This window comes from Python bivittatus, unplaced genomic scaffold, assembly GCF_059951505.1.
Source record: "Python bivittatus isolate LINGU-HERP-01145 unplaced genomic scaffold, Pbiv_v1 ctg000840_np1212, whole genome shotgun sequence".
Classification (NCBI taxonomy): domain Eukaryota; kingdom Metazoa; phylum Chordata; class Lepidosauria; order Squamata; family Pythonidae; genus Python; species Python bivittatus.
In genome coordinates, this window is record NW_028277113.1 from 41,227,697 (window position 1) to 41,243,380 (window position 15,684).

General features: G+C 36.9%; 1 protein-coding gene across 2 annotated transcripts in view; it reads left to right on the forward strand.

The window, feature by feature from the left end:
* The first annotated feature begins 1,146 nt into the window (after nt 1-1,146).
* The window catches only part of SPIDR (scaffold protein involved in DNA repair), a 199,618-nt gene continuing 185,080 nt past the window's right edge, over nt 1,147-15,684 (forward strand). The window contains exons 1-5 of one of the 2 annotated variants that reach the window (XM_088130630.1): nt 1,147-1,244; nt 2,232-2,387; nt 6,431-6,500; nt 9,904-10,071; nt 13,688-13,851. In XM_088130630.1, coding sequence (XP_087986756.1) covers nt 1,230-1,244; nt 2,232-2,387; nt 6,431-6,500; nt 9,904-10,071; nt 13,688-13,851 — 573 coding nt within the window. In that variant the 5' untranslated portion in view covers nt 1,147-1,229. The remainder of the gene's footprint in view (nt 1,245-2,231; nt 2,388-6,430; nt 6,501-9,903; nt 10,072-13,687; nt 13,852-15,684) is intronic. The other variant, XM_088130632.1, reaches the window with a different exon arrangement.

Consider the following 15,684-nt stretch of genomic DNA (forward strand, 5'->3'; position numbering starts at 1 on the left):
CCTTTCATTCTCTCTATAATTTCTGGTCATTCTTTGTTCATTCTGAAGGCCAGATTTCTCCAGTCAGAACTTCCTCTTAGTCTTCAGACTGAATATCCTCGCATTTTAGTAGTATCTCTGAGTTTCATGATTTAAATTATCAACTTTTCGTTCAGTTCAAAATAACTATTTGCCAGACAATCTCTAGCTCGGTTCACCCAACAATCTATGTCATAATGTTATCTTTATAGCTTGAACACAGCTTGATGTGTGAACACAGCCATAGCAAATCATGATTAATGGTTCAGCATGATGCACACAGCCAATTATGATTATTTACCCATTAATGGCTTAGAATATGAATGGGTAACATGTGGTCTTTGGGCTGCCTGCAACCTTGAGTCCTGTTTGTGCAGCTCTCAGAACCTCCTCTATCCATGACTGCTGAAAATGGCACAATTTTCTGCCATTTTGAGGTGGGAACAGATGAAAAAAAATGTAGTATAAGCATGTCATGGTTAAAAACAAAAAAAGTTCCCCAATTTTCCCCAAAATGAAGTCCCTCCCACATGTATAAAATGTTACCACACACATTGCAACCCTCAATCTCCCCCAAAATGTTAAGTGTGGCTGTTAGCTGATAGCTGATATGGCTGGCTGAGAATTATGTGTGAAGGCTCTTTAATATTCTAGCAGTTGATTTTATATATATATATATATATACACACACACATACACACACATTGAGGAGGTTGCCTTTCTCCAGTCCTAGTCAAATCATTATACACTGCTACATACTGTTAAATACATACATACATATACATACACATATGACTTGAGGGTTAACATTTTTCTTTTGCTGGCATCTCAGTCATTTCAAACTGATCAAGGAGAGAACGGCCGTTCCTCCTGCTGAGAAGACTCAGCAGAGAGCGCATGGTCAATCGTACAAGCAGAACGTAATATGCGACAGCCCCCGTGCGGCCGGAGAGAACAGCTGAGAAAAGACGATCGTCGTCTGCGTCGTCATTACGTCACACGCATCATGCCTTGTATTCCCCAATCCAGGGCTCGGCCGATGAAACGGCGCCAAACTGGAAGGGAGGGGGCGTGGCCTCAATCCAGTTACAGAAACATTTTTCTTGACTGTCGTTGAATAGGTTGGGATTCGTATACTAGCCCTCCCCTAAAGGCAGAGCGCTTTCTTTTGCGTCACGTGACAAATGGGAGACTCGTTCTGAAGAGGGGAGATGGCTATGAGGAAGGTACCAAAAAGCGGGGAGGGGGGTTATTTTCTTGGAGGGAGAACGGCTTGCCCAAATGTAGGACGTTGGAGTTCTTTTTCTTTAATTCTAAATATCGGGGGCTAAAGGGTGTTGTAGACAATGAAGGATAGAGAGTTACGCCTGCCTGGAAGTACGAATATTAAGTCTGTTAGGCTCTGGCTGGCTCTAATTAAACCCTGCCTGAGTTTTTCAGGGGCTATGGAATCCTGCGGAGCTAACGTGTATAATGAGAAGAAAAAAAGTTGTCAGAAGTGAGTGTGGCTTTGTAGGAGAAGTTGATTATGTTGCATTGGCGAATGAGGAATACAGTGGTTTCAAAAGACTGTTTTGGAAGGAAATAGTTATTAAATGGCTGTTCTCTTTAATTTTGATTCTGGTCCTGTATTCTGTAAGAGCTAATGGTTTCCCTGGTGTGCTTACAACGCCTTGTGTGTGGAGGACAGTAATTGTAAAATTTGTGGAGATCTCATTCAGATTTTGGCCACTGTTGAGGTGCTGCATGTCAAATAATGAAAAGCAGCAGAGAAGAACATAAAAGTTCAGAAAAAAATGCTGTGGAAGACTTCAGGGATAATTTTTAACTACTCTCTCTAACTGGCACTGTTGTTAAACATGTTAGGTGATATTCAGTGTTGGCTGAATTTTTGTTGGTCCATTCTGATTACAAAAACAAAAAGGCCTTCAGTTGCTTAATCCTCTGTGTATGGCCCTGTGTCCTCCCAATATTATTTTTCACATTACTTCATTTGCTAAAGAAGGTGCAACACTGTTATTTCATCTTAGCAGTAAAAAAGATATTATTTTATTATACTCAGATATTTTTTCCATAGATGTTGACTGTTGTGTTGGTTTAGAAGGTGTTATTTTTCTTGTTGGGCACCTTAACATTTGTATATCTGTGTGCATGATTATACTACTAAAAATAATGGCAGAAATTGATTTAAAAACATAACATTTTCTTTGCAGAGGAAACGAGCATGCTACATTGAATATGCCTCTTTTCCTAATGAGATGCCTAGAGAGGAAAAAAACAAAAACCTTCATGTGCCAGTGGCTGCTGCTTCTGTTTCAGATGCCTGGCTTCATTGTGGTGATGGATTTCAGACTGCATCTTCATTGGAGGTTAATATTTTATGTTTTCTTATGGGAGAGCTCAACACTGATGATGATGAGGTGTTAAAGAAATTTTTATGGAGACTGCCAGATGATTTTTAGTTGCTTAGTTTTACTTGGGGTTTGTTTACTTTCTTTTTTCTCCCGCAGATTTCCAGACTCTTATAATAGCTTTCTTTGGTATCCACTTCACCTTGTCATTAGTACCCTTGAGAATTACTCGACTTGGGTGTAGATGAGCTGGCAGGCTTGATGTGTATTAGTGAGACATGGTTAGGTGAGAGCAGTAATACTATCCTGTTGGAGATTTGTTCGGCTGGGTTTTGAGTTCTGCAGCAACTGAAGGCCAAGGGTGGTGGCATTATTCTTACGGGATAACTTGCTTGTGATGAGGCAGATGGCCAGAAGTGAGTACCTATAGTCTAGTTAGGCTGTTAGAATGATCAGGGTATCCTCCTAATTTACTGACCAGCCTATTGCCCAATTGGTTCCCTCCCCTTGATCTGGACTGGTATTGTAGTCCCTTCAGTTTTTGTGATGAGTAGCTTCAGTCTTTGTACCTTTGAGCCAAGTCTAGAAAAGCCTCAGAGTTCATGGTCTCCATGGCAACTACAGGCTTCTCCCAATAATCTCTGGCTCAATACATACAAGCGGTCATACATTAGACTTTATGTTTGTCTCAGAGCAGTTGTGTGGTGAACTGAACACAGAGGGCATTTCATCTAGCTTGCTGTCATGGTCATATCACTTCTTGATACAGCTAAGATTGAATGTGATCTGGGGCTTCTCCACAGTGGGGCCTATTAGAGTTTGCACTGAAGGATCTGGGGAGTTTCTGCAGCTCAGGAAATTTCCCAACAGTCTGATAGGCAGTTTCACTTATTGCCTCATTAGCCTCCAACTACAGGAAGTGGCCTAGGATCTTGATGAAATTGTCCCTGTGTAGAGAGTAAGGAAGATGACATTGACAGAAATAAACAAGAATCATTATCTGGGCAAAAGGGGCTGAAGCATTTTTTTTAAGTCTAGAGAACAAGATAACATTAGAAAATGGCTCAGACAGATGATGCTGTGATTCACTGGAGTATAAGAAGGGGGAGGAGATTTAGCACAATCTATCCTGCAAGATTCTGTTATAGCCAATCTCAACAAAATTAGTTTTAGCCTTCCTGTGGAGTTTTTTTTCTTGGTCTGGTCTACCTAGTGGGGCTGACATTACGAGTGGTCTCTTTCTGATAATCAATCCTAGGGCGTGCCTTGGTTTACTGAGGCAGTCTGGGAGATGAAGCACCAGAAACAATACCTGGACCTCAGGTGGAAAACATCCAGAAGCGAATCCCACTAAGCATGAGTACAAGTGGCAATAGGGGAGGGAAGCTTCTTCCTTACTGCGTTGGCAGGCTGTTGGCCAGTTGCTTTTTTAGGGCAGTAAGCTATCTCTTAGGGAAGATCTTCAACCTGGCAGTTGGGACAATTTTGCTCAGCACTTTTCTGGCAATTTTTTTTTTCAGATTCACTGAAGTCTTGACTCCTCCTTGGCAGAGTCTGCAGTGGTGACTGGGACATTGTCTAGCTCGATTATCTGGCATTCACTTTGAACGATAGTTTCTGAGGAAGCAGAGAGGGTACTGTCTAGTATGACTCCTGCCGCTTTGGGGCTTTATCCATGCCTCTCCAAACCCTTATGTGGGGCCATGGGATGTGTTATGAACTAGATTTGGGAGGCTGTCAGTTTTCTTCATGAGGGGGAGATGCCAACAACCTTGGAAGAGGCTGTGGTGTACCATTTCCTTACAAGGCATCATTGGTTCCAGGAATATTTGATAACTATTACTTAGTCTCCAGCCTTCCCTTTCTACATCAGCTTAGTGGCCTGTCTCTTGTAAAGGGTTGGTTGTCTCCCTCTTGCTATTTAACATCTATATGAATCTCATTGGGGGAAATCATCTGGTAGTTCAGGATGCACTACTGTCAATATAGCAATGATACCCAGCTTTGTTTGGCCACCCTGGCCCAAATGGAGATGCCATCACTCTTGTTTTGCTGTCTGGAAACTGTCAGAGTCTGGAAGGGACAACCAGGATGAAATTTAACCTTAGTAATATGGACTAATTGTCAATTATGGTTTTACGTCAGCTTTAGTATTGTCTTTCAAGAGGGTGGCACTGTCCCTGAGGGAGCAGATCTGTTAACTGGAGGGCCTCCTCAATGCACAGCTACTCCTAGATGGACAGGTGGAGGTTACAGCCAGGAGGGCTTTTGCTCAGGTCCAGCTGGTATGGGCTTTTCTGGAGCAGGAGGACTTGACTTCAATGACTCTTGCCCTCACCTCATGATTAGACTTCTGCAATATACTTTACCTGCAACTGCCTTTGAAGATCACTTGGAAACTATAGTTGGTCCAAAACAAAATGGCTTGTGTATTGACAGGTATTAATTACTATGACCATACTGCATCAATTCTGTATTCCTGTATTGTTTGCCAATTGGTTTTTGGGTGCAGTTTGAAGCACTAATTTGACTTATAAAACACTGGTAGATCAAGGATTGCCTATACCAATTACAATTGATCCCTATGAGGTAATCCTCCTGGAAGAATCTGCTTGTGATCTCCCAATTTTATGAAGTAAGGGGGAACTTAAGCCAGCAAATTATTTTCTCCATCATGTCACCCACCCTTTGGAATAGGCTCACTCTGGAAGCTAGGTTGCGCTCCAGGTTGATAACCTTCTGGAAGGTAGTGAAGACCATATTCTTATGGAGCCCCTTTGTGGAATAACTGTGTGTCATCTGAAATAGGTATTAGTAGTTTGTTCATATTATGTACTATTTTTGTAGTTTTATTTTGATTTTGTTGACATTGTAGTGGTTTGATTGTATTATTGTAAATGGCTATGAGTCCATTATGAATTGGTGGCATATAAATTTGCCAAATATTTTATACTATTATATTAATATTATTGACCACTTTTTAGGGGTCATGTGGTCCTTTGGGCCTCAGGTTGTACAAAGTAACATAAGTGTATAATTAGATGGGATCCTATTGTGCCATTCTTGTAGAAGCTGTGCTAGTTGACCATTTGCTTTGGACTATGTGTGATTTATCCTTTACCTGAATGGTAAGAATTTCTCCTCATACCAGCCTGCTTTTGTTTTGAGATCTGTTGTGAGACTACCATCAAAATACACATTATGGCATGATTTACATGTGGTGCTAGGCCACAATGACATTTTTTGCAGGGGAGCTTAAAACAGATCACACTTAAGCAAACCATAACAAAGTGTGATATGTTTAGTTATGACTTAATAAGAGGATGATTTTATTGGTTTCTTGCTATCTTGCTTATGAAATATCCTCCCAGTTGAAACGTGGCAGGCATTGGCTGTACTGTCTCTAGTGGCCTGTTACTACTTGTTTCCTTAAGCTTAATTGGTAGGTATATGTTTCTTTTATGATTTGTTATAGTGGTATATGCTTACAGGCTCTTTTGTTCTCAAAGTATATTTAATATTGCCAAGATTTTTAAAAAATATTTCCATTGCTCTAGTTACAAAACAGTTTAAAAGATAGCATACACATGTACAGTATACTATAGTCAAATGTCTTGACTGATGCTGCTGCATTCTCAATAATTTGAAATTACAGAGATGAATTGATGGAAGTCTGGAAGATGGAGTAAAAATGTAGTCTTTTATTTATCTACTGCTAGGGTTAGATAGGAACCAGAATAAAATTAATCTGAATAAAGATTATTAGTATTCAGTGGAAGAAAAGTGTTTTCTGTTAACCATAAAGATTTGGCTCTTTTCTTACTCTTAAATTCAGGAAAGGGTAATTTTTTTCTATTTTACAATATGTTTATGGTGATGTCATAGCTCATGGTTCTGCTTTCTTTTGTTTTGCAGTGGAAATACCTTTGGTAGCTGCATACTGCATAAAGTAGCATTTTTATGTATTTTAAAAGTATGAATATACATTTTATTAATAGAAATTTGCAAGCATAGTTTACACGATACTAATTTATATGTATTCTTCTATTTTCTTCAAACAGGCTAAAGGATCTTTAGGAAAACCAGTTAAAGCTAAAAAGTCCTTTGCATCGTTGCTTAGCTCAACTGAAGGTACAATACCGTGGTTTTTTTTCACTTTATTAGTATAAAAGGTATTATTTGTATTACATTCAAACATTTTTTTCACAGATCATGAATTTGGTGTTGGTTTAGAATAGATCTGCCTTCCTGGTTTTTTAATTATAACACTTATCATTTACAATAGATCATGTAAAATGAATTCTACACAGCTGATCTGATATAATCCTATATCACATTCCTATATATACATTCCTATATCAAATGGTCCAACATACTTCTATGCTGGGTAGACAGGACTTTGTGGCTACATGATAGAGTGTAAATCAATCTATAGCTTGGTCACAAGGCCGAGTTTCATATTGTTCTTCAGTGAGAGTTAACTCCATTTGCGATTTAAGATTCATAAACTTGAAAGACAATCCCTGTGAATTTCAGTTTGACTTATTTGCAAGTAAATCTATAATGGATGGAACAGTAAAGTATCATTTCTAGCCTAGTTTACCTAATCTCATAAGCCATAAGATGGTTATTGGCTTTGACCTAAGCAAACTGTGGCTTAATGTGATGCATTAAATAAAACACGAAGTAGCATTTGTATTGGAGCTATGAAGTAGCTGTTGCTAGCAGAGTTGATTTGAAATATATGATTTAAGTGTAAAATCTGAATCTTAGGAAAATTCAAAAAGCATTTTGTCTTGTATTTTTCTGTTCAACCCTTTACCCTTTAAGATCTAAAATGTTTAATACATTTGATGTAGGAATGTGAAGGCTAAGAATACTTGACAATATATCAAATCAAACTAGTATCTCTTGATTATTTTGGTCTTTTACACCATCATTTATGCAGGTTAATTGAGTCCCTTGGTCCCTTCGAGACTACCTTAGTCATCTCTAGATTGACTATTGCAACTTGTTCTGTGTGAGGCTGCCCTTAAAGATCATATGAAACCTAACGTTGGTCCAGAACACATCATCTCAAGTAGCTAAGGGTTCCTTTGATTCACTGGGATAGCACCAGTACTGCAAGAATTGCACGGTCAGTTTGTTTTTGGGTGCAATGCAGTGTTTTTATCTTTAAATCCCTACATGGATCAGGACTTGTGGGACTGCCTTATTTCAGCAGTTTCTGCCTGCCTCTAAAGGAGTATTACTATTAAGGACCATGCAGCCTTTTCTGTTGCTGTCTTCTCCTTTGGAACAGTGCTCCATCTGAGGACAGATTAGTATCAGTCTTGCTGGTGTTTAGAACCACCACTAAGATTTGGCTATTTCAGAAAGCCTTTGGGGATTGATGGAATAGTGAGCCCCCATTCTGGAATAAGTAGGTGATTGTTGTTACTGTAAGTGTTATTCCTTGGCAGATTGATGAATGTGAAAGTTATTATTGTTTGTCTTGCATTATGTTACACTTTTTCTCTTTTAATCTTTTGTTTACACTATTGGAACATGCATCACTCATAGTCATCTGTGACTGAAGCACTCTGTAAGCCTAAGGAAATAAATAAAATACAACACTATGACTGTATTCACACTTTATGCTAAGATGTAATTTTGTTGATTTTGATATATTCCACCAAATTTGTAAGTTTTTAAAAACAATATAAGGCTAAATCATGTCTTGTTGCAATGAGGGAAGCTAATCTTTATCTACCATTATACATTTAGCCATTATTTAGTATAATTAGAATTTTAATTATAATTCCAAGCAATACTTATACAAAATCTTGTTGCACTCTTTACAATAACCCTGTTTTATTTTCCAAAGGTCATCTAGTGGCTCAGAGGACAGATCTGAGCGAAGATCTTTCTAAATCAGATCTCAGTCACTATGTTATCTCATCAACTAAAGATAAAGCATTATCAGAATAATGCTTTATTAATATCAATATACTGTGTTTACCCACAGTATATTGACAGAAAAGATGGTTATACAGATCTAAGTATGTAGGGCTTGATATGCTGCATTTAATGCACAGAAAAATGTTTTATAAGAATGAGTTTTGCTCTCTCTTTCTAGTCTAAAACCTTAAAAAAAACCCTGTATTTGGATCTATGGTTCCTACTTAAATAGCAACAAAATGAGTTGTGTGCAGATCAGTTTAATTTCTGATAATGCTTTATCTTTAGTTGATGAGATAACAGTGACTGAGATTGGATTTAGAAAGATCTTGGCTCAGATCTGTCCTCTGAGCCACTAGATGACCTTTGGAAAATAAAACAGGGTTGTTGTAAAGAGTGCAACAAGATTTTGTATAAGTACTGCTTAGAATTATAATTAAAATTCTAATTATACTAAATAATGGCTAAATGCATAATGGTAGATAAAGATTAGTTCTTTAGTCTTCAAGTAAAAAGTATTGTTCAAGAATCACAATAAACCATAATTTATCATATCAAGAACAAGTCTAACTTTCCCTGGGTTTGTATGTTCCTCTTCTTTGATATACTGCAAAAAAGTTTATAAGTTCTTAATTTCATTTTTGATTAATTCATATGTTGTGTATCTAATTCTGATAAGCTGTTGTTGTTTAGTCGTTAAGTCGTGTCTGACTCTTCATGACCCCATGAACCATATTACGCCAGGCCTTCCTGTCCTTCACTGCCTCCCTGAGTTTGCTCAGTTTCATGCTCATTGCTTCAGTGATGCTATCTAACCATCTCATCCTCTGCCGTCCTTTTTAAAATATGACATTTCTACACAGTACATCTGTTTTAAGATTCATCATACTTTAAGGTTCAGTCAACATAAAATCTCTGAAGTACTCATAGATATTCAGGAGAAGACAGGAATGTGGATCAGATTTGTGTATGTGAGGAAACCAGAGTTTTTACCATCACAATAAACCATAGCTTATCTTAATGTCTGAATATAAAAGTTCTTTGAGAGTGCCATATATAATTTATGAATTTACCAGGGTATTTTATATATTTTTCTGAATGGGTTTTAGTGATTTAGTGTTCTTTGGTTTTTTGTAAAAAAAAAAAAAAAACAGTTGGAAGCTGTTGCTGAGAAAAACTGGAAAAGATTAAATGATACCTATTGGCATTTGGAAATACCTAATTTAATGTATTTCCTAAATTGGAAGTTAAAAACTGTATTGTATACTGGAACATGAGTGATGGTGATAATTTTTGCTGATGGTGATAATTTTTGATACAGTAATTTCCTTAATGTACAGTCTCATTGCTGTTTAAAGGTAGTGCAAGATTTGGACTAGTTCTACACATTTTTCACGTTTATTTTCATATCAGTTTAAAAGTATAGTTTCATATATTAATTCTGAGTGATTAAAGGCTGTTTAAAATGGGATTTCTATTAAAGTTCAGATTTAAGTAATGTGCTGTTTTAATTGAAACCTAACTGTAGGGAAAATATTGAATCTTGAAAAAGCTATTTAGTCATGTGCTAAGTTTTTGCAAATTTGTTTCATAGGAATCTCTAAAACTGAGAACCTTTGTGAATTTACTGACATAGTATGGAGTTCCAGTGGGAGTGAACTCTCAGATGATGAAAATAATGTTGCAGCTTCAGATTTTCCTTGTATGAAAATGAAGAAATATAGAAAGTATGCCTTGATCTCCAAGGAAGCATGTAATAAAGGTAACGTATTTTCTATACACAATGTAAAAATCAGTTTTCATTAATAATTTTCAAACTGCCACATTTCTAGTGTTTGCAATTTCTCCTCTCCAGATTATGGATCCTATCCCCCTTTTTTCTTCAGTCCTGGAAAAATTCTATTCCTGAGCTCTAGACTGTCCTATCCTTCAGAAGAGTCTGATTTTGAAACCTCAGTACTGAATTTTTGTTACAGCAAATTCATTCTACTTTTTTTGCATTTTATTTATTTGTTTGCTTTGTTGGCATATATACGCACATTTCATAGATATTATTATTGTTGCTGTTACTCCTGTTATTAAATCTTGGAATCAAATGAAATATTAAGGAGTGAGAAGATGGGGTAATCAGTATGTTTATGTGTTAAAATTTAACTATTTATTTATTATGCTGCCAGATCTATTCAGATTAATGCAGGCTTACAAGAACAACAAGTAATATGTCCATAGTATACAGAACAATGTGAAAAAATAAAATATTTATGGAAGAAAGAAAACAGTAAACCATCTACAGTAAACAATGTAATAATAAAGCACCTTTCATAAACCTATAATGGCATTATCCAAATTAATAATATCATTAAGTACACTAGCCCTATAACCATTAAGTAAGAACATACAATTCATGGTCTAACATTGGCAAGACACCATCCAACTACCAAAAACCCTGTATATCATGGTCCTCACTATTTTCTGAAAGACCATCATAGCTGGGATAGTTTAATATTTATCTTTTTTTTAGATTTTTTTTAACCCGCCTTTTTTATTCTTATAAATAATTCAAGGTGGCAAGCATACTTAATACTGCTTCATCCTCCTATTTTCCCCACAACAGCAACCCCGTGAGGTGAGTTGGGCTGAGAGAGAGTGACTGGCCCAAAGTCACCCAGCTGACTTTTATGTCTACTTATTTATTTAATTGATTTATATCATCACTCATCTCACATATGTGACTCTGGGCAACTTATGATAAAAATATATAAAAGCTAAATAAAACACATATAATATAAAAAATAAAACACAGCAGCTGGAATCATAAAACGACCATTAACAACCAGGAGATGGGCTCCAACACAGACCTGAGGCCCCAGGCTCAGGTAAAGCCAGGTTTTCAAGGCCTTCTAGAAGGCCAACGGTTGGGGCTAGTCTGATCTCCGGAGGGATGATATTCCAGAGGACAGTCACCATGGCAGAAAAGGCCCTGGAAGAGCGTCACAGGTTCTTTTTTTTTAAACTATGCACAGTTAGATTGACTCAGACTCAAAAGATCCACCAAAAGTACTGGGCCTTAGACAACTTGGATTCTTATATCTCCCTATAAGGGTTGGGGAGATGTTTTATTCTGAAAAACACTATCCAAGATACAAAGGTGAAATATACAAACATATGTGTGAGTTCTTTCTATGACTATTATCTTATCCTACACTTTGTTAACTACTGACACTATACAATTTTTTCTGTACTATATTCTACTACCATTACTATACTATATTCTATGCTATTTCTTTTACTTCTATGCTATATTATACAATTACCATTACTAGTATTGCTATTATACTACTACTATTACTAGTATACAACAGTATTGATTCTTGCACACCCTGATCTGTCTTTTAATCCTCTCTCTGGGATTTCTTCTATTATTTTTTCTTCTTCATTAATGGGTATCATATAAAGCACTTACACCTTCCCAACATTCAGCTTGGCTTTGCTGTGCCTCTTTTTCCTCTGAGCCCTTCACTCTCTGAAGAAAAATGCCTTCTTTTATTTGGCTGCTTTCTCTGTTTGTTGCCGTAGAACTTCCAAAACACACACATCTCCTCCCCACCTGTTTCAGGGTTGCAGCTTTTATAAGCAACTCTGCCATGCTGCTGCTGGAGAAAAGGCTCAAATAGGAGGGGAGGGAGCCAGTACAGGTGCCTGGAATTGTTTCTTAACAGCCTGCTCTTCCATAAAGAGCCCCACCAACTAACAGGACTCAGGGTATATACTTCCTGATGGATTGAGTAAGTTAGGTAGAAATAACTAGGAAGAGAGAATCCTATAAGTAACCTGGTTCCCCAGCCATGAAAGGCTTTACAGGTGACTACTGGCACCTTGAATTGCACCTGGAAGCAAACTGGTAGCCAATACTAATATCCAAAGGGAAGCTTTCCATAACAGTACTATAACAGAAAAAACATCTTTTCCTACATTCAGACCCTTTACTACATGGAAATACAAGATTATGAAGACCTTATCCCATGATGGGCTCATCAGATGGATGAATTTTAGTTAGAGGAAGCAGTCCTTAGAATAACTTGCTGCCAAGCCCTATAATACTCTATATTTCTAAAACAGTATTTTGAATTGTACCTATCAGCAGCCAGTGCAATGCCTTTAGCATAGTGAAATATATTTCTGGTAGATATCACTGCTAGCAGCTGAGCTTTTTCATTCTGCACTAATGTAAGCTGCTGGATGCCCGTCAAAGGCAGCTCCATGTAGAACTCAATGGAATACTCTAGACACATAATGATGAGGGCATGAGTTACCGTAGCAAGGTTTTCACACTCCAGCTGAGGCCATAGCTGGTGTTCCAGCAAAAGCTGGGCAGTGGCTCTCCTGGCCACATCTTCCACCTACCTATCCAGCAGTAGCTATGTGATCAGGAGGAACTCCAAGTTGTGGACCTATCATGTCAAGGACACTGCAGCTGCACTGCAAAGAAGCAACATTGGGGCCAGCCAGGAACCTTGATAAATAAGCCTCAGCATCACCTTACTCAGTTTCAACTTCAGCCAGTTTCATCTCATCCAGATGCTAACAGTCTTCAGATACTGGGACAAAATTTGCACAACTTGACTAGTTTGTCCTAGGTATGAATGTAAAGTGGTATCATCAGCATAGTGATGATACAGAATCCATAACTGACAGATAGCCTTCCCAGTGCCTTTAGGTAATTGTTGAGTAATGGAGAGAGGACTGAATTCCATAGCACCCCACATGTGGGTGGCTACTGGGCTAACTTCCTTATACCCACTGAGTGAAACTGCCAGCTAATGAAGGAGCAGAACCACTGTACTGTAGAACAGTGGCTCCAATACTCAACTCATACAAGCAGTCAGGAAGGATACTATGGTTGATCATGTAGAATGCTGCTGAGAAACTGAATAGGATTAGAAGGTGGGCACTACCTTGATCTGAGCTCTGACCAAGGTCATCCACTCCAGGTCCAAATTCTGACTGAAAAGGACCAAATAATCTGCTTCTTCTAGGACGCTTTGTAGATGTATTGATATTATGTGCAAGCCCAACAATAAAGCATCATTAAATAAGCAATCAGTATGTGCTTAACCAACCATTTGTTAATATTAAGCGGTAATAATAAGCGGTAGCTATACAACAAGTACTAAAATTAATAGGGAAAACAGCAATAGTTTACCCCCTATGGAAAGTACTTTATTTCATGGAGTTTAACTTGGTTGCCATCAAATCCACACACAATTGAGGTCATAAAGTTAGATATTGTATATAAAGTCTAAAAAATGTAATAAACATGTGGAAGAATGTTAGTATTTTTAAAAATGTCTAATTTCTGGAATTTTTTTTTCTTTAAGAAGAACCTCAATTCATTGAGTGGGAGAATGATAGTGATTATGAGGATAATGAACAATGTAGTGGATCAGAAGGTAATGATGTTCTTTTGGATATATTGGACATGGATTCTTGCACAAACAGCACTTTCAAATCTGATGGAGAGAAAGAAGATGAACCCTCGAAGGTAAAAAATTGTTTAAGATGGAGTTCATTTAAGAACATTTGGTGCCAGACTGAGTTACCCACCTATTTGAAAATGATATTGTTGAATACAATTTAATGCATTTTAATTCTGTTTTTTTAAATTATAAGCATTTCTTTTATTAAATGTATGGAATCCTGAGATTCATGGCATGCAATGGGTGAGAAATGTTTTAATAAATAAGGAGCAAAGCATGGATATACCATGATTTTGTTCTTTCAAACTTAAATATTCTGGTTGGTGAAGGGTTTCAGTGTTCTCCAGTAGAGGGAGACAAGAGCCACTTTTTGAAGTTTTAATTTCGCAGAAAGTTCATAAATATTTTGATGTGTTTTATCCTGTACTGATGTACTAAAATAGTATAAAAAGGTTTTAAAAATTAAATGTTTCATCAACTATCAGGAGGTAATAAATGCAGAATATCTGATAAATAAGTGATATCATCATTTATCCTAGATTAAGTAATAGGAACATGTCAAGATTAAAAATGGGGGAATATTGTTTAAAGAACTAGAAAGACAGGGGAGCATATGTATCTAAAGCAAGATTATTTAATTCGCGTATGTTTTATGTGTTCTGACATATTAAAAATGGAATAGTTTAAATTCCTTGTTCAATTTATGCATAAAAATATTTTTGTAAATACTTTGCAACGTTTTGAACTTCTGGAGCAGAGAAGAAAGGGTGACTTAGCTTTTTCTGTTTTGTCAAGCATGATGCTGATTGTGTTCTAGGTTTGCTTTTTCTTGTAGATGTGCTTAAATGCAATTGAAATATCTTACTCTGTACCTAAATTGTAACTGAACAATGATAGTAACTTAATGGTGTATCATTTACAGGGATTTCCAGGAATTTGTATGGGTGATCAGACTTGACTAGGGAGTTAATTCATGTTACATAGCTGATTACTATCATTGTAATTAGTGTCTCCTTACATAGTTTGTATGCTTTATTTTAATCTTCAGTTCTGGAGATATGTTACGGTCCTATAAATATTTAAAAACAAGATAAAAAATAAGGTTAACTGTTAGAAGAAAAGATAAGGGGTGTGTGTGTGTCAAAATAGCCAATATAAAGGGTTAAATTACACTGTAATGTGTTTCAGTATTGTTGGTGGAAATAGAATTTCTTACTGCAACATATAAAACTGAAATGTTACGTTATATCCATAAATTATGCCTATCTTTCGAAATGAAGTTGTTTGCATTGGTACCACTGTATATTGAAAAGCTGCTTGTAAGATTCAAGTGTTTCATAAATTTGTTCATAACCTTTAGTATTCACCTTTAGTTGTGGGAAATATGTGCATACTTTGTAGAAGTAGTTTTATTTTTCCTCAAAATGCAATGCAACTCACCATGTTGTAGAGATGAGTACAGGTAGTCCCCAGTTTAAGAATGAGTTCCTGTCCTTAAATCAGATTTGTATGTAAACCGGAACAGTATTATTGTATAATACTGTATAAGTAGTATTGTGTAATTAACTCAAACCATTGTGTATTTAACTTGAATTTTGCTACAATAGGCTCTGTTCTTAACTATGGGTCATCCATAAACCAGGTGTTCTTAACCGGGGACTACCTGTACACCCTCTCCTTGTTTAGTGACCACAAATCCTTTCCTTAAATTAGAAGTGAAATGGTCACTAATTGGTTAGTAAGTGAACATGTGACTAAGAGAGAGAGAGAAAGAGAGAGATGCTGCAAAGATCACTGGTTGTTATTGTCTCATTCAGATGAAGTACTCTCGTACAGCCACATCAGCATTATTCTCACTCTAGTGGTGATGTTGTCAGGCACACGAAATTTGGTCATAA